The 27,999-nt window shown below is 30.7% G+C and overlaps 1 protein-coding gene across 1 annotated transcript; it reads left to right on the top strand.

Moving 5' to 3' along the window:
• The first annotated feature begins 11 nt into the window (after positions 1-11).
• LOC134724878 (nuclear pore complex protein Nup85-like) lies at positions 12-27,747 on the top strand. Its single transcript, XM_063588188.1, has 22 exons — positions 12-66; positions 6,059-6,158; positions 7,172-7,273; positions 8,044-8,107; positions 8,793-8,863; positions 9,274-9,387; positions 10,213-10,331; positions 11,426-11,551; positions 11,994-12,119; positions 12,496-12,627; positions 15,681-15,787; positions 17,104-17,187; positions 17,482-17,547; positions 17,905-17,955; positions 19,034-19,134; positions 19,825-19,910; positions 20,551-20,582; positions 21,261-21,361; positions 23,704-23,803; positions 24,791-24,842; positions 26,466-26,564; positions 27,374-27,747. The coding sequence occupies exons 1-22, from the start codon at positions 37-39 to the stop codon at positions 27,476-27,478; spliced, it is 1,968 nt and encodes a 655-aa protein (XP_063444258.1). The 5' UTR covers positions 12-36; the 3' UTR covers positions 27,479-27,747.
• Positions 27,748-27,999: the final 252 nt, after the last annotated feature.

The raw sequence follows: 27,999 nt of genomic DNA, 5'->3' as shown, positions 1-27,999 counted from the left end.
ATTAGTAAGACCACTTTTTAAAGGGAAATAACCAAAATGGCCGAGCGGGAAAAAGTCTATTGCCAGGTTTCTTTTATTATTTAATTCAATTATCACACCAAACAACATGTTCAACACATTTTGGCTTCAATGTTTCTTTACAAAAAAATAGTTGTTCATTTAATCGCGTCTTTTTCTGAACCTTTCACCACTTTAAAAAAGATTTTGACCCTCTCAAAAAATTATAAATTATTTCTCTTGATGTGCTAGTCCAAATAATTATGACGTCTGGGACGGCTATTTTTTTTTTTTTCTGGGACGCCTTCCTACGACGTATCCGCGAACCTAAGACTTATGATTACACTTCATTCAACTGATAAAACCGATTATTGGATAATTTTGTGTGAACACATTCATCAGTTCATATAAAAAGAAGATGTGGTATGATTGCCAATGAGACAACTACCCACAAAAAGACTAAAATGACACAACATCAACAACTATAGGTCACCTCCTTTTATTTCATAAAGTCTTCTGAAGTTCTTTTTTATGGTTTCATCCTTTAGATTGTGTAATGTGTGTCCAAAATTAGGGAAACCCCTGTTCTGAGAGTTCCTCCAATGTCCCGTGATTTTGCCCATGCCTTCCGAAAAAAGCTTATTTGGAATAAAAGAAAGATTTTATACCTTCATCAGAGTCAGGTTTTAAAAATATTCTGAGCGTTTGACAGTAACACAAATTTATACTGTATTTCAAACGGAGTTTAAGCTTGAACTTATCAGCGCTTTATTGCATCAGGTAATTATAGGTCATTGTATACAATTTGAAATTAGTATGGCATTCATTATCACTGAACAACTATATATTTGTTTAGGGGCTAGCTAAATGACGCCTCGGGGTGTTGGAATTTCTCGCTTTATTGAAGACCTGTTGGTGACCTTCTGTTGTTGTCTTTTCTATGGTCGGGTTGCTGTCTCTTTGACACATTTCCCATTTCCATTCTCAATTTTATTGAATGAAAATGGCACAGATCCGTCTTTTTTCCTATTTTGTTCTAAGTCACAACTTTGACTATTAAAGGGAAAATTCACGATTTTTTACTTATGTTTTAAATATGTTCATTATGACATAATATATATATTCACAAAGTTTTATCGCTATATGTGCAGTAATAAAGGAGAAATTCAATATTTAATGAAAAAATATTAACTACTTCCTGTAGGTCGTGACGTTTTCTCCTGGTTTTTGCATGCCGGGATTTAAAATACAATCATTAAAAGTCTTGGTTTTTAATCATATTTTAACGTAATCGTAAGCGCGCCGATGACTTATGCTTTATCTAATAACCATCCGATAATAAGAAGATAAAACGCAAAGACGTTCAATTGTACATATTCATAAGATAAATTTTCTATGTTAAACGTATATATTCGAATTATTTTTGTAGACAACACAAAAAATTATAAATTTATTTTTAATTAATGTATTTTCGGACTAATAAGGTGAACAAAGTAAAGTACAATAATCTGTAAAGACAATATGTTGGTGTACTCTTATTGACCTTTTACTATCTCTGCTATGACTTGGTTGATACGATGTGTGTATTCACGGTTCTGTGGCAATACTCGTAGATGGCTTGTTGAAAGGTAAATTGTTATTTGCACTTCGGTATTTAACCACGTCTCTCGGGCACACCTTGCCAGGTGTGACTGTCTATTCGGATCAGTAAATTATAAGACAAGGGAGCATTCAATACAAATATTTAAAATATATATTCAAGTTGGTGACAAATAAAAATTGATCGCCGTGGAATTATTTAATTATGTTTGGTGCTATTATTTATTTGAATTCAAATAAGTTAATTTACTAAGAAATACACAATTTTCGGTTAAAGACGGGAAACTTAATTCATATGTCCGATTGAAATGATTTACACCTTTTGTCCTTGATTGATGTCTAATAAAAAGGAGAACTTAGAAATTATAAATAGCTTTACCAAAGTATTTTTATTTATCTTTATTAGGCAAATAAATGAATGAGAACACTTAGATTTAGACTTTTTAAAAGCCACGTATAAATTAATAATCTTTATTTGTCATATAAGTAACATTATACTTGTGACATAAACAAAAGTAACAACAACAATAAAATAACTGAGTTGAACACACACATATCTATATATATATACAAGTAAAACTAACTAAGAGTCCCCTGTCCTCAGCTCTAAAGACTGTTTTATAAAGGAACCTGTTTTTTTCACTTGGTTTATATTAGAAGGATTTAGTAGAATTACTAGTTTTTGTGTATCAGATAGATTTGGAAACATAGGATTATCTATTGCCATGTCATTAAAAAGTTTTATACGTAAAACGTTATTAATTTGACAGTGGAGGAGAAAGTGATTTTTATCTTCTAAGGTTTTACAAGTTGGACATGTTCTATTGTCTCGAAGTATTAATAACTAGAACTCACTGAAGATAACTCTACCGAAGCGGAATATAATATGAACGATTAAAGAAAAAATACTTTTGTACTTGATAAGTTTTAAAAAATTGACAGCAAATTTAATGTCTTCTTGGAATGGAATCGAAAAATTACGAATCGATATTCTTTATCAAGTGTGAAAAACGTCAACCAAATTTAATCATAATCGGGGACGTCCTTATTAAAATAGTCTTCGTCTCACAACGTATAATACTTAATAACTATTTGACCAAAGATGTTTAAAAACAAAAGACAACGAATTTAATGTCATCTTTCCCTATTTTTTAATGTAATTATAAGTCTGTTCAACTGGCAAGAATACCCCTAAAGCGGTCAAATATCTGACAAGCAGTTTATTCTTTAAATTTGCTGTCATTGAATATCAAGAAAGAAAATAAATCCCGAAAATGATTTGAAACTTTAATACTCAATAGCTTTCCTAGAAAATATTCACATCCCTCGGGGATTATTAGTGTACGTCCAGTTGCATATGTCGGAACAATTGTGGTGATGACGAATTTCTTTCTTTATTCGAGAACAATCTAATTGATATATAAATCTGTGATTTTACTATGTTCATAACTTCGATGAACCAAAGCAAGTTATAGATCGACCTGTATTTAAATCAAATTGGTCCTCTTCTTCATCTTCTTTTGGTATACAATAGTCTATCGAATTGGATGATTACATATTGTTGGTATACGTGGACTAGTCTATTTACAAAACTTTTACCCCAATTTGCACAAAATGTATGTTTCTTTCTTATGTTCAATGTATACATGTTTATATTTTAAATTGCGCTGTAGTTCCGTAACTTTCTATCCGGGCGTATAAACGAATCGTCGACAAGTGCGCACATTTTTTTAATCAACATTTCTGGAATGATCCTACATGTACTATGTCCTTTACTATTGACAACGAGTAAATATTACATTTTCCCAGAGACATATAATACAATTATATGTCTCTGATTTTCCAAAATTAACCCTTGGAAAAAATACGTATATTTGTTTATCTTCAATTTTTTTTTGTTTTGTTTTTTTTGGTATCATTTTTTTTTTTTATAAATAATATTCTTTACACCAGAAATTTTATTTATAAACAAGCGTATGAGTTAAGTAATGACTAGTATATTATATCACTTTCGGACACGCAAGACAGAGATGTTTATTATACATACACCTGATAGTTCAAAATGGAAAGTTATAAGTTATCGGCCGTGTACACTGATCAATACCTACAGAAGTGAAACGATGCATGAACTTGCAAGCCCGACAGGAAATCGCTTGAATACCTGGACGTGTCACCTTTCACCCCTCACAATACCTTTGGGAGTAATACCTTAAGCCATGCGGGTGATCAGTGGAGCGAAGATCCTAATTTATTTGAATAAAGTACATGTATATTACTTGAATTATGAACGAATTAGATTTTCGAAAACAATTTTCACGGAACACTTATCTATGATTTGAACTTTGACTTTTTAACTAATTCCAATATTAACAGTTTAAAAATAACAGACTATATGGTTATTAAAAAAATAAGAACATTTTCCGTATCAAGTTAGTTAGTCAGATAAAACAACCGTACGATTGACAAGATATCCACACGTAATTACGACTACATCGGTTACTGTAGTTTTGTTTCTTTGTGGTTTATAGACATATCGTGATTTTTATTTGGACAAGATAACAAAATGGCGGAACGAAGATAACTGATACTCAAAATTTAAAATCGATGGTGATCTCTTATCTAGCAGAATAAAACTTTAATATTTATAAATTTGAGCATTTTTATACAGAATGGACATAATATCAATTTTTGATTTTTTTGCGAAGTTTCCCTTTAAGTGTCGTTAGAAAGAATGCCATTAGCATTTGAAGAATGTGTTTATTGAAAGCACATGGTTGAGCCTTGTTCTCAATTTCCTCAGTAAACAGATGAAACAATTTTGCAAACAATTTCAGATGTTCACTTGACCTTTGGGGCAGTCACCAGTGCTTCTGCAAAAGTCAGATGAGTTTGTTTTTTTGACTGGCTTCAGACTACTGCTAAATATGCTAAACGTCACAGATTGTTATATAATACATAAATTTAAATAAATCATGTGGTTATTTTACAGTTGATTTTAAATTTTACACAGACTAATTCTACACTAGACAATATTAAAACAGAACAAAAAATATATTTTTATTTAGCAATGAATGTTTAGCTAAGAAAAAAATGTAAGTGACCTCAAATTATTTCCTGGCCACTGAAATTTTGAGTTGGCCACTAAATTTTCATGTCTGTTTTTTTTTTAGAAGCTACTTCGAGGGTTGATTAGCATAATTTACATGAATTGATTGACATTTGTTTTGAAAAGGATTTTATTATTGAACAAAAAGTCATTTGAACACAGTGTTGTGAAACACATGGACACAAGACTTTCCTAAGGCTATTTACATTTGGATTATAAGTAATTAAACACATACAATTCAAATGTACAATTTAAAAAAGAAAAAAAAGTAAAAATCAGTCTCGAAATCAATTATTATACAGTATTTCTACATTGTATAAGAAGCAAAATTATGAGATACATGAAACCATCTTATTAGATTTTTACTGCAAAATAAATTCCTTTTTATCCTTATTTCACATAGGCCTTTTACAGCTTTGCTAGACATTATAGATTTGGTTCTGTGATAAAGGCCTTGTACATGTTTATGAGTTTATTTTGTTGTTTAAGAAATAATTCATGGGGGATGGAATATCGTGATTTTACCATGGGTTGGCCCTTTATGACTAATATTTTACCCTGAGCGACAGCATAAAGGGACAACCCGTGGTAAAATTATGATATATTCAAGCCCACATGAATTATTTCGATTCTAATAGGACAAATACGGCAACTGTTCTGGATCAAAGCGCTCTAGGTGAAGGCATTATTTGCCGTTCCCATAAATAAAAGCACTATTAAGTTGACGTAAAAGAACGGAGAAAAAATGAATTAGCAACATGCTAAAACTACATGTATTTACTATAACATATTGATAAAGATTTATATAAATCTAAATGATCATTGTACTTATACGTCTTATTTGTATACAAAATGGCTTATATAACACGTTTTAGGATAGTTTGATTACGTTTCCTTGTTGTGATGATTTTCGGGTTCAAAAATATGTATTTTCCCGTAAAATGTTTATATTCGTTTTATGACGCCGGGTAGCTCATTCATAAAAAAGCACATGACGTGAGAGTACGATCGGAACAGCCCAAACAATATATTCATATTTTACCACGGGTGTGTACTCAAAGCGTTTGAAGGAGGTCATGTTAGAATAATGTATAAAATATAGGAAAATATATGCCGTTACTACTAGACAATAGCGCCTGATGATAATAAGCCTGACCGGTTTCGGTCCTTCAAGGACCTTCTTCAGAGGCTGAATGGTTACTTGTGTTTTTGGATTCCTTATATACTGTTGACCACCAACTCAGAGCGCTAAAACCCATTGGAATCAACAGTTTAGAGACTTCCAAATTTCAGTACACCACTCACTCTATTCTCTGTCATGTTAGAATAATGATTATACATTTTGTTCATTTTCAGACAATATATGACCCAGCATGTACTGCGGGGTTACAGTCAACATGGGGATTTGGGAACCAGCTATTTGTATTTCCTGGAAGAAAACCAACTTTGTATCCAGGTATTTGTTATATTTAGTTGTACATTGTGTATTGTACATTAAAAATCAAATTAATTAATCTTCATATGTTTCGTTGCCTTATTCTGCCTTTTATTTAAATTGTTTAATCTTCATTGTCATTTTTCTGTTCAACAAGTTATTAGAAGGTTTTCATGAGAAAGCATACATATATGGTCATGAAAATTTGTATTAGGTCTTCAGTACCACCTCTTGTCATTGTGTGAATTATTTATTCTTTTCAGAATGCGTATTATCATGAATGTATTACATGTATTCTCACAAAATGTAGATATAAAAAGATGTGGTACGAGTGCAAATGAGACAACTCTCCATCCAAGTCACAATTTTGAAAAGTAGGAAATGTAAACCATTAACAGTACAGTCTTCAACATGGAGCCTTGGCTCACACCGAACAGTAAGCTATAAAGGGCCCCAAATATGACCAGTGTGAAACCATTCAAACAAGAAAAACAATGGTCTTATCTATATAAAAATGAGCAATGAGAAACAAATATATGTCTGTTTCCTGTTTCCCGACCGACCCTGTCTCAAACCCCCCGACCCTAGATCTTTTTATTCAATTCCGAAAAAAAATCGTTTCTGGTCCGATCTTACTATGGCCAAACAATCAAAATGGCTGCTCCCAGGACAAATGTGCTACAACTAAGGTTTAAAAAACGTCAGCTTGCGAGGATTATTCAATTAAAGCTTCTTTAAAGAGATTAAATCATTTGGGGTACAGGACCCTAACCAAAAATGACATTTAACCAACTGCAAATCTGACAGGGAGTGCAAAAATTTAAAAAAAAAAAAAAAAAAAAAATCCCGACCTATTGACCCTGATTTATTTGCTTTGGCAGCAGGAAACAGACATATATTTTTGTTTGGCCTTATGAACCACATCAACAAACAACAACTATTGAATATCAAGTACAGGTAAATGTATTCTTGTCATAATGTGTATTGTATATTCTTGTCACTGAAATGGTCATTGAATTATTTTTCTGTTGTAGAAAATCAGTTACACTGTAGAAGATTACAAGAGATAAGGGAAGTGAGATGGGATATAGATTTATATCATCCAGTCATGAGAAAACTTGTCAATGAATCTCATAGTAAGTAGATCTATCTTAATCAAGACAAAACTTTGAATCACATATAATGAGTTGTTGGAATACAAATCTACACAAATCATGAAACAGTTTGTCATTGAATAACGCCATGAGTTGCTGGATCCAATATTCTCAATGGATTTCATTTAAGGTATACTGTCAATCACTGACCGTAATCAAAATTTAAGTTAAATTTTCAGAAGTTGTGAAAAAAGATATTAAAGCATAAGTTTTCATTTTGTTTTGAACAACTGTAATGTTCTTATTTGAAAGAAATACAAACACTGAAGCTTTTAATGGTTGCCTACCCATCCAAATGTAAGTCATGATTACAAAACTTTACCTTGAAAACTAAGTATGATGATTATACATAGTTTTTCAATTAACAATATTTAAGTTAGAGTTTATTTCCCTTTTAAGCCATACTTGTGGGCAATTTGTAAAAATTCTTGAAAATCAACAAATTTAAAATATTGTAATACAGACTTATGTCTTGAATACATTTCATTTATTTATTCATTTTACCCTGTTAAATTCATTACCACAATCTAGTAAATATCTTTCTGTAAGTCTGAATAAACAGCGGATAAGTTTCTACAAAAAAAAAAAAATATTTATAGATGTCCAAAGCTCCAATTTCATATTACATTGAAACACAATTTGATACAAAAAGTATGTTAAATGCGAAATTTATGACAAAATTCAGAATAAATACACTTTTGATTGCTGAATGCATACTGTGATACACTAATATTTGTTATCTTCTATTTTAGGTATTTTTGTTATGCTTCAGAAACATGCAGCAGAAAAAGCTGTTGGGGGAAGTATACATCCATTGTAAGTATCTTAACATTGATGAAATCATTTGTTAATTTAGTAAAGATCGTATAAAAAATAAGGTTGTTGAATTGAAAAGGCTGTTTCAGAAATATTTGTAGAGGTGTATCTGCAGGCTTTTGAATGATAACATTGAAACAAAAATTAGTGGTTAGGTTGATGATATTGTTAAGACTGATTAGGAAAGTGATGTGCAATACCGCTAATTTGTATATAGATTTTTTTGACCGCCTTAGATAGGAGCAAGGCATTGTTCATTTTGGCTGTCTCACTGTCTGACTAATATTGGTTAAAAGTTACCATGAAGTCAATTTGAAACAATGTACACCACATGTTCATGAGGACTTTTAAAATTATATGCAACATGACAGTTTTTACCTCAATTTCAAGGTTCACTACATTCAGTACGTTCAGTACATAACCAGCTTAAACTTTAATGCCAAGGTAATTAACAATGTAGTTAGATCCTGATTCCATATCAACTTGAAACTTAATAGTGCACATTTGAATTGCAGATAAACTTCAGTAATTATTAGCTAAATAATGATTTTGAACCTAGTGATTGGATTGAGGAAAGGTGTCCTGTGGAGACATACTCTTGGATTTAAACAGTTTGGGTAAATAAAATGTGAAAAATTATGTTATTATAACAAAATGGTAGTGTACCTATTATCTTATTTTGTAGAATATTGAAATCAAGTAGACAATACATTGCAGTGTTAATAGCTTACAGTGATGAATTAAAGAAGCTAGCTGGTATATATAGTATAAATAGAATTAGAAATAGATAATAGTCATAGATATACAGTGTATTCTATAAAAAAAAAAAAGATTTAAAAAACCCAAATAGAATTGGGGAAACAATTACAATCTCAGAATTTAAACAAAAGATTATAACACTGACTGTGACACACAAAAAAATATATTGGTATTTATACAAATGACAAGATATGGTATGATTGGAAATGAGACAACTCTCCACAATAGACCAAAATGACACAAAAATAAACAAATAAAGGTCACAGTACAGCCTTCAACAATGAGAAAAACTCATACCACATAGTCATCATTCAGGAAATTATAATAAATGTAATTTGATATTAACAATTAATTTGTGGATAATTGAGGATATTTTTGTTTCTTATAATGAAATGTTTTCATTGTAGATGCAACCATAGATGAAGACAAGAAGGAGAATTATTTAGATTTATTACGGTTGCTTAAGATGTCAGAATTAATCTGGAGTTTATGTGAAATATTGTTCCTGGACAGTCCTGCTGGTAAAATCTTAATTTAAATAAAGGTTTTATGCCCCACTAAGGAACATTATGTTTTTCAGGCTTTGCATCTGTTTGTTCATCTGTTCTTCCATCCGTCCTGCTTCAGGTTAAAGTTTTTGGTTAAGGTACTTTTAGATGAAGTCGAAGTCCAATCAACTTAGTACACATGTTTCTTATGATATGATCTTTCTTATTTAAATGCCAAATTATAGTTTCGACTGTCCACTAAACATAGAAATTTGTTACCATTTAAATTAGTGTGTAATCAGAAATTAGGTGGAATCTGTTGATTAATTACTGTAACATTTCAATGAATTGAAGATGAGATTTTTTTTATAGATTTTTAATATCAACTGTTTTTGCTGTGAAATTTAAATACTGTACTCATCTAGTATTATATCTAAAAGGTTTCTGCTTATTTCATAGCTTTTGAAGAAAAGATCATATGAGAGGCTTTCTACAATTTTATATAACTTAGAGAAGATGTTCACTTGCCTCATTCTTACAATTTATGTAAATATGGTATTGTCATTGACATCAACAACCACTATAAACATGATAAAGTTAAACATGTCATGGATCCACCTCATGGGTTTTTTTTTATCATGTGATTACATTTTTCAAAGTGATTACCAGTCGTAATTTTTCATGATTTTTTTGTAATCTAGGAAGGTGTTTATGATTATTTGATTATCTTGTTTAAAAAAATAGTTATTATTATGTGATTACTTGGACACCTCAATGAGGGTTCTAAACAGGTATAAAGATTGTTGCTATGGTTATAATGTAAACTAATGTCTAATCTGTATGTGTTTTGTATTACAGGAGGATTAGTGATCACACAGTTATTGGATTGGATAAGAATTCATTTTACTGATGAGGAAACAATTTTACAGATTTTACAAGAAGATAGACCAGATAGTCATCAATTCTACTGGGATTCAGTAAGTATTCTAATGCAATTAATTTGTAACAATTGTTCTGATTGGATGACAGCAAGTGTAAAATTCTCTATCTCCTTGTCTGTGACTAAGGAAGCCGACATTTTAAATTTCGGAATGTTATTTCTACAATAATAAACAAAAAACTCACTTGTTGCGCCTAAAAATATTCTTTTTAACAAATTTTATTACATTCTGAAGCGGCACAGAAGCCAGAAAACGCCTGGTGTTTATGTTTGACGCCGGAAGCATACCTATGATGTCACCTAGTGTAGGGACCAAAAAAGATAACATCTTTTTCGCGGAATTTTCTTTTATGAAAATTTTACACTGAAATAATGATTGAAATTTAATTATAAACTTGTTTTGCATTAGAATAGAGATAACTGTATTGTATTTGAAGCTTTTCGGACGTCCATCGGTAGTTTCACTGTCGCAAATACCCGTTTACCTGTCTCCGCTCTGCGTCGCCAGGTAAACTAAATTTGCGACAGTAAAACTACCGATGGACGTCCTTAAAGCTTCAAATACAATACAGTTATCTCTTTATTAAAGTTTGATTATTTTTGGGTAAAATGCAATCAGAACCCTATGCATATGGTACTGACTATACATGTATATCTAAATCGTCCTAGTTTGATTGCTACTTTAAAGATACACAAAATACAGTGTACTGATCATAACATTTTAAAACACCCTATCCATGAACAATTCCAGAAATCTATCAATGAAATAAATGCTCATATATTTAAAGTTACAAAATGATGTTATACTGGTCAAGAAAATAACATTACTAGTGCAGGGTGTAGGATTCTAATATCTGTCATAACAAAAAATCATTGTAAAAGTATATTTTTAAATTGGAGTTCTCTTCCATTGTCCATTTTTGTAGTTGAATCAACCCCCACCAATGCTTCATACAGTACAATGCTCAGTGTAATTTCCTATTGATAAATTAAAGCAATTTTCACACATCAGTGTAAGTACTTTGCCAGATTTATTCTCTGCAAAACCAAAAAAAGAATTAATTTAGAAAAAATTGATCATATATATATATTTTACATATTGAAATTAATACCCAATGATTTTCTTTCCAGGTATATAGATTGGTATTACAGGGTCAAATTGATCATGCTAGACGACTTCTTTCAAAACACACAGCAGCATATTCAGATAATTTCCAGAGTATAGATGATCTCTTGAAAAGAATGCCTATATTTTCTGTAAGTTATGATGTTATCTTTTAAATATATATGCCATGCTAGGGTTTGATCAAGATAACATAGATCTCTGAACATAAACATTTGATAGTGTGCAAGCAAATCATATTTTCAAGTGGGCACATACTGCTGTTTGTAAATATCACCTACTCAAGTGTTTAAAACACATTAGTGAAAAAAGACAATAAAACTCTTTTGAATGTCTGATTTGATAAACTGCTGGACTTAGCTTTTTTATTCTCAATGACCTCTATGATCCTCTATTGACTTTCCAGCTTTTATATCCTAGCAGGTTCATCTTGCTTCTTAACTTTCACCTATCACACTTCTGATACATGTATCCCAAAATAACGTCAAAAGTATCCAGACTACTTATGGTGTCCAGAATTGGTAAACAGTTCTAAATTTATAGTTTTCAACTTTAATCAGATATTTCTGTTTTCAGCAAATGTCAAGAGGACACTCAGTAGCAGAATTTGACATGAAATGGAGACACTGGCAGGATGATGCACAGAGAAGATTAGAGGAACAAGAATTTGCTGCAAATAAACAATTACGAACTATCTGCAGGGTAATTTTATAGATTTGATGTACCGTAGATCCAACATAATTTATAGGATATTTATATTTATAGTGGATTTGTGGTTATAAGTGATTAGCATATTTAAATGATCAACAAAAATAATCAAATACACAGGAAAATGCAGTTTTCCATTAATACATGAAAATTGGATGAATCTATAAAACATTACTTATTTTAATATATTATGCAATGATTTATTCTTTATTATATACCCACACAACAAGACAGGGAAAAGTGTTCAAAAATGTTGCTTAAATTTGTCAAATTCTAAATGGAATTTTATCTCTCTTAGGATTGCCATTGTTTTGTAACTAGATGTTTTGCTCATCTGAAATTATAAATTTCTTTAATATGTCTATTGCAGATTTTGGCTGGGGAAGAAGCAGTGTTTACAGAATTACAGGATATCTGTGGGACATGGTACCATATGTTAGTGTCCAAAATGTTATATCAACACCCTACAGTTAAAGCCATAGATCTTCAGTATTATGTACAGGTAATACCTCAAGTATTTAATCAACATACATTCAATTTCAGCAATAGATTTTATAACTCGTGTATGAAAGTAAGTAGATGTTGGGTGATTGCCAATGAAACAATTGTCCGTTAACCCCAGAATACAAAGATGTGAACATTATAGGTCAATGTACAGCCTTCAATAATGAACAAAACAGAAACTGTACAGTACATAAACTTCTAAAACTACCAAATGTGAAACAGTTTCAAAGAAAACCAATGAAAGGTTGTACTTCTATAACCGAAAAATAAATATGGCAGTCTCCAACCAAAATCTCAACAGTTAGTGCTTAAAGACCTTTTAAAGTATTCTTTATTGGTAAATGTTGGAAGTAATTTATTAATATTCAACTGTTTCAGATATAATTCACTGGTATTAAATTCAGGTACATTTCTTCTTCATTGTATCAAAAGCATCATAGCACAATTTCACTCATAATTCTCCAGTATTATAATTTGGTTATTGTCTTCAGCACTATGGTTTTATTTTTTTTAGTGGGTACCAATTATTCATGCAAAATTGTAGTGTTGGTTTTGGTTGTTCACATTTTATAAACCCATAAAATATCCCATTTTTAGCTCACCTGGCCCAAAGGGCCAAGTGAGCTTTTCTCATCACTTGGCGTCCGTCGTCCGGCGTCGTCCTGCGTCCGGCGTTAACATTTTCAAAAATCTTCTCCTCTGAAACTACTGGGCCAAATTTTACCAAACTTGGCCACAATCATCATTGGGGTATCTAGTTTAAAAATTGTGTCCAGTGACCCGGCCAACTAACCAAGATGGCCGCCATTGCTAAAAATAGAACAAAGGGGTAAAATGCAGTTTTTGGCTTATAACTCAAAAACCAAAGCATTTAGAGCAAATCTGACAAGGGGTAAATTTGTTCATCAGGTCAAGATCTATCTGCCCTGAAATTTTCAGATGAATCGTACATTTCATTGTTAGGTTGGTGCCCCTGAATTGGTAATTTTATGGAAATTTTGCTGTTTTTGGTTATAATCTTGAATATTATTTTAGATAGAGATAAACTGTAAACAGCAATAATGTTCAGCAAAGTAAGATCTACAAATAAGTCAACATGACCAAAATGGTCAGTTGACCTCTATAGGAGTTATTGCCCTTTATAGTCAATTTTTAACAATTTTTCGTAAATCTTTGTAATCTTTTAGAAAAGTCTTCTCCTCTGAAACTTCTTGCCAACTAAACCAAACTTTGCCATAATCATCATTGGGGTATCTAGTTTGAAAAGTGTGTTCGGTAACTCGGCCAACAAACCAAGATGGCCGCCATGGCTAAAAATAGAACATGGGGTAAAATGCAGTTTTTGGCTTATAACTCAAAAACGCTGTTAAATTGTTGATCAGGTTTAGATCTATCTGTCCTGAAATTTTCAGATGAATTGGACAACCCGTTGTTAGGTTGCTGCCCCTGAATTGGTTATTTTAAGGAAATTTTGCAGTTTTTGGTTATTATCGTGAATACTATAATAGCTAGAGATAAACTGTAAACAGCAATAATGTTCAGCAAAGTAAAACCTACAAATAAGTCAACATGACCAAAATTGTCAGTCAACCCCTTATATCTTTAAAACTAAGACATTTAGGGCAAATCTTTCAAGATTTAAATGTCCATCAGAATAAGATCTATCCCCTCGCAAATTTTCAGATGAATCTGACAACTTGTTGTTGGGTTGCTGCCCTAAAATTAAGGAAATTTTGCAGGTTTTGGTTATTATCTTGAATACTATTATAAATAGAGATAAACTGTAAACAGCAAATTTGTTCAGCAAAGTAGGATCTACAAATAAGTCATCATGATAAAAATTGTAAGAGTACCCCTTAAGGAGTTATTGCCCTTTATAGTCAATTTTGAACAACTTTTCGTCATTTTTGTAACTTGTACAAAAATCTTCTTTTCTAAAACTATGGGCCATATTAAACTAAACGTGGCCACAATCGTTACTATGGTATCTATTTAAAAAAAAGGGTCTTATGACCCCACCTACCAACCAAGATGACCGACATCAGTAAATACAGTAACAGGTGAGCGACACAGGCTCTTGAGAGCCTCTAGTTTAGGGTTGAAAAAAAATCTTTTAAAGGAATGAAAATGAAACCACAATAAGATATTAACTATCTTCAAATCCTCTAAATCTTCAGTATTCAGGATGATACAAGAAAACATGAAACACCCAGACAAGGATCATCATAAAATGTCAGTTTAGAAATTTTGAATGATTGAATAATGATAATGTCACTTGCTTTACCCATTAAAATTTACTTTTAGTTATAATCCTTATAAGTTTGAAAGGTGCTTATGAAATATCAGCAATGTTAAAGGAGTAGGGGCAATAAGGCCCTTATTGGGCCCAAAATTTACTGCATTTTTAAAAGTTATCACACATAATCTTTAATTACTGAAAACTTGACTAAGGTGTAAGGTACAAAGAAAAACAAAACAAATTTGACATGGAACAAGTTACCATGGCAACAAATCATGACCTAATTTGCATATTTTGGGAAATTTCGTGATTTTCCTTGGTTTTTCATCAAATTTTAAGTATATTTCAGATTGAAAAAGTATGTGCGCACCCAAGAAACAACTTTATATTTGGTGAGATTATGCCAATAGTTATAATGAAGCTTCTGTTAAATTATTTTGTTGTTTCTCGGCTGCGCAGGATGTTTCCACAACGGAAATAAAGACAGAAAACTGCATAAATTCTGTATTTTTCATAGTTTTTGTGAAAACAGTACATATCATGACATAATTGTGACGTCATCAGATACAAATCTTTATGTTTTTCATTTATATTTCTTGACCCTATGCATTTCTAAACATTATGTGCCAATTTGAAATGGTTATCAAACATTTTATTTTCTTGGGCTAAAACTAGGCCTTAATGCCCCTTCTCCTTTGTCAATGACGAGAGTAAATCTTAAGTTATCCATGAAACCCATCAGGTCATGAGAGTTATGCCAAAATTCAACCTATCCCCTGTTAATCATGCTTTTAAAATGTTTTATATTGTAGAGTTGTTTAGATGTTTACAGGAACAGTCAACAGAGATTAGGAGAATTAGATAATATATTATTGGTAGCTTTAGAGTTTGATATACACCAGGTTATAAAGGAAAGCAGGTAATTTCTTCAAAAAAACAACATTTAGCAATAACAGAAGTATAGTTACAATTTCTTCATTGTCATACATTCTATTGGTAGAACAATCTTACCATATAATGAGGCTCCAAAGGAAAACCACTGTAAACAAATGCATTTGTGTAAATACAATATTTCTGTATATGCCCTTTTAGGCTGACTTCAAAGCAATATGATTTGAAGATTTTTCAATTACTGTAAACCAACTTATTTTCGCGAGCGATTTATTTTCGCGACTTTCGAGAGTAGAAAAAAACGCGAATATAAAGAGTCGCGAATATTAAATATTTTTGATCTTTCCTTATTTAACTTCATCAAGTTAATCAGAAAATCGCGAAATTAAATACCCGTGAAGTGGTCAAGAAAGGGTAAAACGCGAAATAATGTATCCGCGAAAATAAGTTGGTTTACAGTATGTATGCCCCACTGTAGGCAGATGGGCATTAAGTATTGCCTTTGAATAGCCATCTTGTTTTATTTCCACACTCTAACCAAAATTTGCTTATAAATCCAAATTTTATGAAACACAAATCATAATGCTAAGAACCAAATCTAGCAGACAAGTTCCAATTGAGCTTTGAGTTATGTATCATTTTAGAGTTACAACCCTTTATAAATAGAAAAATTAGATTTTTTTTAGTGTTTATGCACTATAATGTAATTCCAATGTATATTTAGTTTATATAGACTTTGATAATAAAGATGAATATAAATTAAATCTGCATCATCCAAATTTTATGAACTCAGACATAGTGCTAATAACCAGAAGTTGCAAACAGAGTCCAATTTGGATAGCAATTCACTTACTTTTCTAGAGCTATGCCCCAGTATAGTTAAGAAAATTGTGAATTTTGTTATTTCTGCACTCGTATATAAATTTGCATCATTTAAATTTTATAAAACTTTTAATATACATAATGCAAAAGACTTGTTATAATATTTGAAACAGCTCTCACTGTGATATAGCTGATGTGAAGTAAAGCAATCATTAATCAATCAATCACAATGTAAAAACCACAACACACATGGTTTGAATTTAGGCATTTAATTATTTACCGTCCTAGAGTTATGCCCGTTTAAAACTTGGAAAATTGCAAAGCTTGAGCAGGGGCATTCATATCTATAGTCGCACACATTCTTCTTTAATTTCTTTCAATTATTTTTAAATGAAATGTTTATATTGATGTTATTTTTCTACTCATGAGAACCATGTTTTATAGTATTTTGATTATAAGTAGTAATCTGTTGATTTTTGGTTCATATTACAATCCCTTAGAAATTTGTATTTTTTGTTTCAGCTCTATGTTCAGTAATTGGTGGTTTGTGGCACATCTTACAGACTTGTTACAACATTGTGGTCAGTTGGAAGCTCATAAACTACAGTAAGTACAAATTGATTTAGAATGGTTTATAATAAAGAAAATGTTAAAAGACAGGGAAATTTTGATCCGTCAAACTTGAATTTTATTTATGATGTTTTATGTTCAAATTCCAAACATGTAGCAATCATATTTAAATAAAAATATATTGAGGGGCAATCTGTTATTGCCAACCATTTTCCTAAGCATTCAATACACACTATATATTCTACAGAACTTCTGCATAAAATATGAAAGGTATGTATATTTACAAAACAAAAATGTTTTATTCATTAATTAATTATTTTTACATTTCAGATATGGTTCAAATTTAAGAGAATTTTTATTATTAGACTATGCAAGTAGTCTTATGTCTAATAAAAGGTAAGGCACAGTTTTTATTTCTCTTTTTATTGAACACAATTTCTAAAGACAATGATTGGATTTTATGAAAAGCATTTCCTCATTTGATTAAGAATTAAAATTCTTTCTTAGCTATGTATTGCTTAAAAGCTTTGATAATATGAACATTTTCCTCTTGTTGATAATAATGAACAGTGTGTTGTATGGACCTTTGGCCTAATTTTCTAATGAGTGGCATACATGTGCCTCAATTTGTTTCATAGGTAAGAAGAAAGAACATTTTCTCTGTTATTTGTTTTGAAAGATATTTCAAATAATTTCTTTACTCTAAAATATTGTTATGAAATAAACAAAATTTATAAATTATATTTTTATCAGTTTATGGGTTGTTGGTGTGAGTTATTTAGACCACTGTCCTGAATTTGGAAGGTAAGGATGACACTTTTTTTTAACCATAAGCAACGAACTAATTTACTAAAATACTTATCAAAAACATATACTATCTGCTAAGATGGATAAGCAGCCACAAGATAACACATTCTTTCTATTTCACTGATTCTTCTTAAATGGTAGACGAGTTGTACCAAGACAACTATTACCTGACATCAATAAAATTGAGAATGGAAATGGGGAATGTGTCAAAGAGACAACAACCCGACCATAGAAAAAAACAACAGCAGAAGGTCACCAACAGGTCTTCAATGTAGCAAGAAATTCCTGCTGTACTGTAACTGCATACTGTAAATTCAGAAATAATTACGATGTTTTCATTATAATGAAAAATGCAATGGGGTTATAATCACAATGATGTAAACTCACATTTTAATTTTTTTATATGAATTGAACACATTTTACTCTAAAATGACAAAATTTGCTTTTATAAATGCATGCCATAATTTCTGAATTTACAATGTACCAATTTTACAAAAAAGGTAAAAACCAATAGCCACAGATGTAAGAGGGTTGCATAAATGTGCAGGGGTTAAATATGTTGTCTTAGTAACAAGTCTGATTCTCAATCCTCCACACATAATAGAATAACATAGGATATTGGTTATCTATTCATGTCACAAAAACATTATATTTGCATCAAAACAAACAAAAAGCAACAGAACAGCACTTTTATAGACATTCTCAATTTCAAAGTCATAGGGGCCTTCAACACGAAGCAAAAAAAAATATGAAAATATGCTACAAAAATAAAAACCCGAGAAAAAAAATGTGTTATCGAATTATATTTTCATATCAATGTGCCAGAAGACCAAAACACAAAAGATTCCAAAATTTGCGACTTGCACACATTTATATATTTGTTAAAAGCATCTTTAAGTGTCATTATTCAAAAAGAAAACTTTCAAAATTTGAATTTGTGTATTGTTTTTTGAAAGGATTTGTTATTTGATGGTATTTTTACTCTTACTATGATATAGATATTCTCCGTTTTTTACATCAATTCAATAAATTCTTATTTCTATTGATTAATATATGTAAATGCATCTATTTGTAGGCATTACTTGGAAAATTTTATAGAAAATATGTCGATTGAAACAGAAAGGAAAGCACAGAAATTATTGAATATTTGTAAGGAAAGAAATATGACTGAACAAGGTAATTATTAATGTATTTTGCTAACCCCAGGAATGTATGTCTTAAATAATCTACAGATTGCTTTATCCTGAATATATTCAAAAGTTGTATATAATAGAATTTATGTTAGCTACCAATTATGTATTAATGAAGTAGAAATGATTCAAAAATAACATAATTTTTTTCTGACGTTAGCCACATATATAGATTGCTAGATCCTCTGTATTGAAAAATCAAGCTTTGTGGTTTGAAAATATATCTTTAAAGAGAACTGAGGATAATAGCTTGTCCACATAGAAAAACTTCAAATAATCAGCAAACTGTTCAAGACATTTAAAACTCAAGCTTAGAACTTTATCACTGGACCTATCCAGTATGTCTGATTTTAGAGGCAGTAAGATAAAATTGGCCATTCCTCCTCCCTTATCAACAAGCTAATGATCAGTAGATCTGTTTCTAAATAATATCTGTTAAACAATTTTGCCAAAACGCTTAAAAGATTGAATGAAACTATGTCCCATCATTGACAAGGTTTTCTTTCTGTTAATTGTTTTAAAGAACTTTAAAGTGTTATAAATTTAAACAAAAGTTTTTATTTTGGCTGGTGGACGGATCTGGATAAATAGAAACCTCTGTTCAGTTCATTAGGTATCATTTATAAGAAATTTATTGTAGTGTATACAGTAATATTTTATGTTTGTATATTTACAGCAAGAAGTATATGTAAAGTTGTTGGAATGAGACATCTTAATAACAAAAGACTGGGAGCAGCATTAACATGGTTCTTAAGGTCAAAGGTATGACCATGTATGAATACTTTTACATCCACACATATTTTTGTCCTATTAATTAGTTAAGGAATTGAACATTGTCCTCATGTTATTCAACTCATGATTTCTGCAAAAGTTGTCATAATTTTTTTTTTTAATTTCATACAAAACAATTAAAAAAATATTATTCTCTATAAGTAAGGGCTATATCTAAATTATCTTTTTGCTCATCTAATCATGCAACAAATATGTTAGTCACACTTTTCAAACAGTTTGACAGTAAGTAGTTGAATCTTTTTTTTTATCAATCAGATACCTACTTTCTTTTGCTGATATTTAAAAAAAAAATCAATATGTTAAAGAACACAACTGTACAAATTCTAAATATATTTGGTTAGCAGCTCAATAGAGGTGAGCTGTAATGTGTTTGTTCTTTTTGGATTAAGCAGACACCAACTAACACTTTAAATTGCATTTTTTGTTAAATGAAGATACAGTAAAGTGCTCAAAAGCTGTTTATTTTTAAGGAACTAAAAAGCCCTCTTTCATTTTGTATGTTTGAAGTAGGTTATAAAAAGTTAATCTATAGAACCTAATTCAGTTTAATGTACAAATCTGGATAAAAAATTATAAAACTTATAACCAGTTACTATTTGCATTATTTCAGGATGTTGCCTTTGCTACAGTAATTGCAGAAAAGTAAGTCTCACCTTCAACTTCTTAGTGCATTGTAACATTTATTTGAACCAACAAAGTAATGATTTATGATATTCAAGTTGTGTTCAACATAATACAATGTCAAAGATAATGTAACATATAAAGCATCGATGAAAGTAACTGATGAAATTCTTTATGGGAGTGAGTACATTCCATATCTCATAAAATATTTTAAGGTTATTTTGTACTATTATCATGAAATATTCACATTTTTATGCCTCGTTTACATAGACATTTAATTCGAAATGAATTTGAATCAAATTCGATAATCGCGTTCACACACTCTTCTTTTTTAATTCGAATTGATTCGAATTGCCTAATTCGAATCATAAATATGTTTTTGTTAATACAAATTAAAAGTTAACGTCGTTTAGACAGTAAATCGAATTTGACGTGCATTGTAATTCGAATTAGAGTTGATGTTAGTACGTAAAACGATTCGAATGCGCATAAAACTAATTCAAATCAGTTAAAGCGAATCGAATTCAAATTACGTGTGAACTCAGTATTAAATGTATTAAAAAGACTAGAACAATAGACTGCATCAGCCTCAAATTCAAGGATCACAACAGTTTAGACCAAATTATGATATTGAATTTAAAATGTATTCTTATTTCATTTATCTTATTTTAACTAATACTGATATGTTTTTTTTTACAGATTTTTGTTAGAATACAGTGAGAGTGGTTCCTTTACTAACTTAGATCTGATTGATAATTTAGGACCATCAATGTTGCTGAGCAACAGACTTACATTTTTAGGTAAGAATTAACTGTGAGCTTCAATGGCCCCTATACTTGTATAAATATAGTCCATGTGCACTAAAGCAATCTATAAATGGAAATTTAAAAACAATTCCCAACTCAACTTTATTTTTTAACATTTAAGATTTTATCTGAATATTTTGTCATGTTTCTCAGCACAAAAATATTTCGAAATTGTGTTGACATTAAAGTAAGAAATGGAATGAGAAAATAATTTTTTAAAGTTGAGTGTCCATGTCTAATTGGCACATTGTATTTATTTTAACTCTGTGCAGTATTAATAGAGCTCATGACAACAAATTAGATGGATTAAAGAGCAACTGAAATAATATCTGTGCACATATTAGCAGTTTAGTTGATTTAAAAATGATAAAACTAAATAAATAGAGATTAATTTTGAAAGGAGGAAAAGGCCATACATAAAATTTCAAATTGTCATGATTCTTAGATGTATATATATATTTATATGTTTTAGGTAAACATAAAGAGTTCCCAAAGTTATATATAAATATGTAGAAAATATATGTATAGTAAAATGATTTATTTGTATTTCCCTCTTGGATAGTATTGTTGGGAATTTCCCTGCAGTGTTTTTAAGCAGTCAAGTTTTAGGGGAGGGTTTATCGTATTGGAATATGTTGGCTTTTCAAGAATTAATTAAAATTTTCAAAAATTGTAAAAACTAAGAAATTATTGCTTCAAGAACAATCAACTTTAGAAACTGTTATTATATACCGGTAGTTTTATTTTTTAGCTCACCTGGCCCAAAGGGCCATGTGAGCTTATGCCATCACTTGGCGTCCGTCGTCTGTCGTTGTAAACTATTTCAAGAATCTTCTCCTCTGAAACTACTAGGCCAAATACTTCCAAACTTTAACTGAATGTTCCTTAGGGTATCTAGTTTTTAAATTGTATCCGAAGTTTTGATCTATCAACAAACATGGTCGCCATTGCTAAAAATAGAACATAGGGGTCAAATGCAGTTTTTGGCTTGATATCGAAAGCATTTAGAGCAAATCTGACCTGGGGTAAAAATGTTCATTAGGTCAAGATCTATCAGCCCTGAAATTATCAGATGAATCAAACAACCCATTGTTGGGTTGCTGCCACTTAATTGGTAATTTTAAGGAAATTTTGCAGTTTTTGGTCATTATCTTGAATATTAATATAGATAAATTGTAAACAGCAAAAATGATCAGCAAAGTAAGATCTACAAATAAGTTAATATGACCAAAATTGTCAATTGACCCATTAAGGGGTTATTGTCCTTTAATGACAATTTCTCACAATTTGTTCATCATATTTGCTAACTTTAAAAAATCTTCTCCTCTAAAACTACTCAACCAAATTCAACCTAACTTCAACTGAATGATCAGTAGGGTGTATAAAATAAAGTTTGTGTTTTATTTTCTATTTCGTCAAAAAACATGGCCGTCACGGCTAAAAATAGAACACAGGGTAAAATGCAGTTTTTTGGCTTATATCTCAAAAACTCCAGCATTTAGAGCAAATAAGACAAAAAGTTAAAGTATTTATTAGGTCAAGGTCTACCTGTCCTGAAATTTTCAGCCGAATTGGGTAACTGGTTTTTCAGGTATAATGCCCCTGAATGGATGATTTTAAAGAAATTTTGCAGTTTTTGGTTATTATCTTGAATATTATTATAGATACAGATAAACTGTTAATAGCAAAAATGTTAAGCAAAGTAAGATCTTCAAATAAGTCAATTTGACCAAAATTTACCCCTTAAGGAGTAATTGCCCTTTAAAGACTTTTTTCACAATTTGTTCATCATGTTGACTTACTTTAAAAAAATCTTCTCCTTCGAAACTGCTGTATCAATTTCAGCCAAACTAAATGAGTTTCAGAGTATCTAGTATAAATTTTATATTTTATTTCCTTGTATGTCAAGAAACATAGCTCCTATGGCTAAAACAGAACATAGGAGAAAACGATTATTTTTTTTTTGCTTTTGAAGAAAATAGGACGATTCAAAGAACATTTAAATAAATTGAAAAGCCAAAATAATCATTGATGAGAGATTTAACCCAAAAAATTAAGGTGAGCGATTCAGGCTCTTGAGAGCCTCTTGTTTTATTAACTATTAATTACATAACATTGAAATAGTTTATCACTAAACGGTTGTTGACACAATTGCCATGGAAGTAATGTGACATTGTTGATGAAATTTAGTATGTGTAGTTCTGGTAAGGAGGCATGGTAATAAGTTAGTTGTGGTCATTACTGTATAAAGCTAATGTTTATATGTATAGCTTTATCTGTATATTAAAATTGCTGACTGCAGTATAAGATTATGTAGATATATTTGAATTTTTTAGGTAAATACCGAGAGTTCCATAAGTTATATGAAGATGGAGATTTCTTCGCTGCGGGATCATTATTACTCTCACTTCTAGATTCAAGGCTAGCTCCAAAAGAGTAAGTAATCTGGACCCAAGGCTCATGGTGTAATCAGCTTATTTATTTTAGGTACAGAATAGTCTTAAATCCTAAACCGGGGAGCTGATCTTCCTGAAATAAACATCAATGTTTGTTTTATATGATAACTGTGATAACCTTTGATAACTATTACTATTGATTCATTATAATTTGCGAATAACTCATTTTCTATAGGCGTGTATGCATACCTCAGAAAAACCTCGAAATTAAATATCCACGAACATGCAAATTTTCCTTATTCCTTGAAATTTGGTACCCACGAAAATAAATGAATCCACAGTATATGATTTTTTTCCAAAAATCAAAATTTGTTGTCTATTTTCACTGCCTCCAATACAAGTTATTAATTTCATGGATACTAGTAAAAAGTAAAATAACAAAACAATCATTGCAAACTCTTTGGGAAATTCAAAACAGAAAATCCCTTATCAAATGGCATAATCAAAAGCTCATCAAACGAATGGATAACAACTGTCATATTCTTGGCTAGGAATAAGCTTTTTTTTTTGTGTAGAATGAATAAGTAAAGTTTCATCTTGATCTATCGTAGAAGTCATAGAGGAATGATTTTGAATATGTGGAAATTTTGTGTTTTAGTTTTGAATATCCACTGTAATTAAAGCTATTTCTTTTCATTTTTGTTTTGCATTTACCACATTTTTTTTGTCAGTTTGTTAAAGAGTTATTAACCCACAAGTAATTGGAAAGTGGATTTACAAATTTACTATTCAGGTAGTTGAGAAAATGATTGACACAACACTTTTATGTCTATTAAATCTGCATTTCATTCCATTTTGATATGACAACCTTATGTTACACTTTTCATGAAAAAAAAATATTCTTAAAATAGCTATAATATATGACTAAGAATGTAAGCAGGGCAGTTCTTAATATCTTTTCCAGTCTGAAACTATAGCATGTTTTGTTAAATTTGTCAGTGTATTTTAAGATATGTTTATCTTTCAGATTTTGGTTAACTCTGTTAAAAGATGCAATTCCTTTGCTTGAGGCAAGAGAAGTGAGTTTACTTATAACTAACTACTATTTATATCTCAGTAGACATAATTGATGAACAAAAACAAAAAAAACAAAACAATTGTGATCATACCATGGGATATTTATTTTAAGCTTTGGCAATTTTGTAAAGTTTGAAACCAAGCTTTGATGTGACATTGATTTTTGTTGAGCCTGCAACTTTTGTTGCAGAAAGCTCAACATAGGGATAGTGATCCGGCGGCTACGGCAGCGGCGTTAGTTAACTTTTTAAAAGCTTTATATTTTAGAAGGTGGAAGACCTGGATGCTTCATACTTTGTATATAGATGCCTCATGTTACAAAGTTTCCGACAGTCACATGTCAAATGTCCTTGACCTCATTTTCATGGTTCAGTGACCACTTGAAAAAAAAGTTCAGATTTTTTGTAATGTTGAATTCTCTCTTATTATAAGCAATCAGATAATTATATTTGGTATGTGCGTACCTTGCAAGGTCCTCATGCCCGTCAGACAGTTTTCACTTGACCTCAACCTCATTTCATGGATCAGTAAACAAGGTTAAGTTTTGGTGGTCTAGTCCATATCTCAGATACTATAAACAATAGGGCTAGTATATTCGCTGTATGGAAGGACTGTAAGGTGAACATGTCCAACTGGCAGGTGTGATCTGACCTTGACCTCATTTTCATGGTTCAGTGGTTATAGTTAAGCTTTTGTGTTTTGGTCTGTTTTTCTCATACTTTATGCAATGGATCTACTATATAGAATGATTGTAAGGTGTGCATGTCTAGCGGGCAGATGTCATCTGACCTTGACCTCATTTTTATGGTTGAGTGGTCAAAGTTAAGTTTTTGAGTTTTGGTCTATTTATCTAATACTATATGCCATAGGTCAACTATATTTGGTGTATGGAAATATTTTATGATCTATATGTGTCGCACAGGTTTTATTTAACCTCGACCTCGACCTCATTTTCACGTTCATTGATCAGAGTTAAGTTTTTGTGTTTTGGTCTATTTTACTAAACTATAAGTAATAGGTCAACTATATTTGTTGTGTGGAAGCATTGTTAGATACCTGGTATGGTTCATCTGACCTTGACCTCATTTTCATGGTTCATTGGTCTTTGTTTAGTTATCTTTGTTAATGTTAAGTTTATGTGACCGTTTTCAATAAAGCTTTATACTTAGGACTTTCAACATAATATCAATGATAAGTAAAGAAGGCGAGACATTTCAGCGTGTGCACTCTTGTGCCTTTAGGTTACAGTTCAAAGTAAATATTTCTCCGAGCCTGAAACTGCTTGGCCAAATTGAACATACTTTTGCATGATTTTTTTTTTCTGCAACAACTCAACTTAATTTAACTTCACTTTGCAGTATTCCATGTCTCTGTTCTAAAGTACAAACAGCCAATTATTCAATCTGAGCTCATTTTCATTATTAAGATGTATTAATATTCTAACCAAAACAACATGTGACATTGTTCTTCGGTTATTGTTTAGCACCAAGTTCCAGTTAACATGAATAAATTATCATATTGAATTTCTGAAACTCCGCATGTTCAGTCATGTCAATATGATTATAAATAAATGCCGCTAACTAAAAGTTTCTGACACCAATATGCTTTTCTTTCCTATATTCCAGTTGATATTTAGTAGTTCTGATACATACCAGTTAATGCACTGTCTTGAAGAACTAACAAAGGAGTTTGATGTGATGAAACAAAAAGATGGAAAGAAAAGGGTAATATGTTAAGAAATATGTTAAAGAGTTAAAAAAAAAAGAAGAGAAAAGAGAAATAAAGGGTCAATTGTAATGATAAAGAAGAAGTCTCATACCATGTAGGCCTTATTTAGGGGACTCTTACAACCAAAGATGGTGAAGAAATTGTTATGAACTATCGATCTGACATGGATTCAACAATGTAAAATTATATCCCTTTGGGACAAAAAAGCTTGAAAAAATTGGATTGAAAATTCACATAAAAAAAACTAAATATATTTGCTAAATTTTTATTGCATGCTGTGTGTATGGTTTCATCTTTGTATTACAGGTAGTGTTCTATCCTTTTTTATTTCCCATTTATGGGTATCATGTTTTATGGTCTGTGCATCTATTTGTTCGTCTGTTATGTCCCGGTTTAGGTTTAAGATTTTGGTTAAAGGTAACTTGAATGAAGTTGAAGTCCAATGAACTTGAAACTTAGTACACATGTTCCCTATGATATGCTCTTTCTAATTTAGATGCCAAATAGAATTTTGACCACAATTTCACTGTCTTCTAAACAAAGAAAATGATAGTGTGAATGGGGCATCCAAGGTACTTTGTACACTTCTTGTTATGTTATGTTTTTTTAGTTGCCAAATGCTCCTTATAGCTTGTGATGTATATCGAAATAACTTTTTCTCATCTTATCTTCTATGTTGAAATATTTGTATGACATATTTGTACACAGTAATTGAAAAAATAATAATTGATACACTGAAAATTTTAAAAAGCACAGAAATTTATTTCATTGTCATTTTTGATAAACTTACAATTTGTACTTTCAGTCATTTTCTGAACATGAGAAGGAAAAGCTGGATTTATTGAAATTAGGACTAACAAGAAATTTATCCAGGGCTATTGTTACAGAGGGTAGTATTAAATTGAGCTGAGATAGCATTATGTTCCAGGAATAACTTCCGAGAAAAGACTTTAAAAAAGAATAATGTGAAAAAAATCTTGAGAAATGTTATTCTGGTTATTTTCTTTATTGAAGAAAATGTGAAATTATGTGTATTAAAGTCAAGATCGTTGTAAAGAACCATGAGTGCTATGTCTTTATCAAATGAGACACAAAATATTTGAATGTGGATAGACAAGAAAACTGATAATGTGAAATATTTAAATGTATGTCAAAATAAAATTTGTTTTGTAAATGTGACTGTGTTTGGTTTTTTTTATTGTAAGGCCAAATTAAAATATATGTGTGGTTCCAGTGACCCTACCTTCCCTACTTTTTCGTCTTGAAATTAGCCTACCCTAAAGGTTTTATTGTCATTTTTCATTAAGCTCTGTTAAAGTCATAATGATGCTCCCATAGACTCAATGTAAAAAAAAAACATAAAATAAAAAAAAATCCCTACCTACCTACACCTTGTTTCAGATTTAACTGGAACCACACATACTATTTTAT

This window comes from Mytilus trossulus, chromosome 7, assembly GCF_036588685.1.
Source record: "Mytilus trossulus isolate FHL-02 chromosome 7, PNRI_Mtr1.1.1.hap1, whole genome shotgun sequence".
Lineage (NCBI taxonomy): Eukaryota > Metazoa > Mollusca > Bivalvia > Mytilida > Mytilidae > Mytilus > Mytilus trossulus.
The sequence above is the reverse complement of the archived record's forward strand: the minus strand, read 5'-3'. Positions and strand labels throughout refer to the sequence as shown.

Coding starts and splice junctions, on each gene's coding strand:
- LOC134724878 (XM_063588188.1), top strand. CDS start 37: ATGGCCGAGCGGGAAAAAGTCTATTGCCAG. Junction 8,108..8,792: donor GGGGGAAGTATACATCCATT/GTAAGTATCTTA, acceptor CTTATTTTGTAG/AATATTGAAATCAAGTAGAC. Junction 8,864..9,273: donor TGAATTAAAGAAGCTAGCTG/GTATATATAGTA, acceptor TTTTCATTGTAG/ATGCAACCATAGATGAAGAC.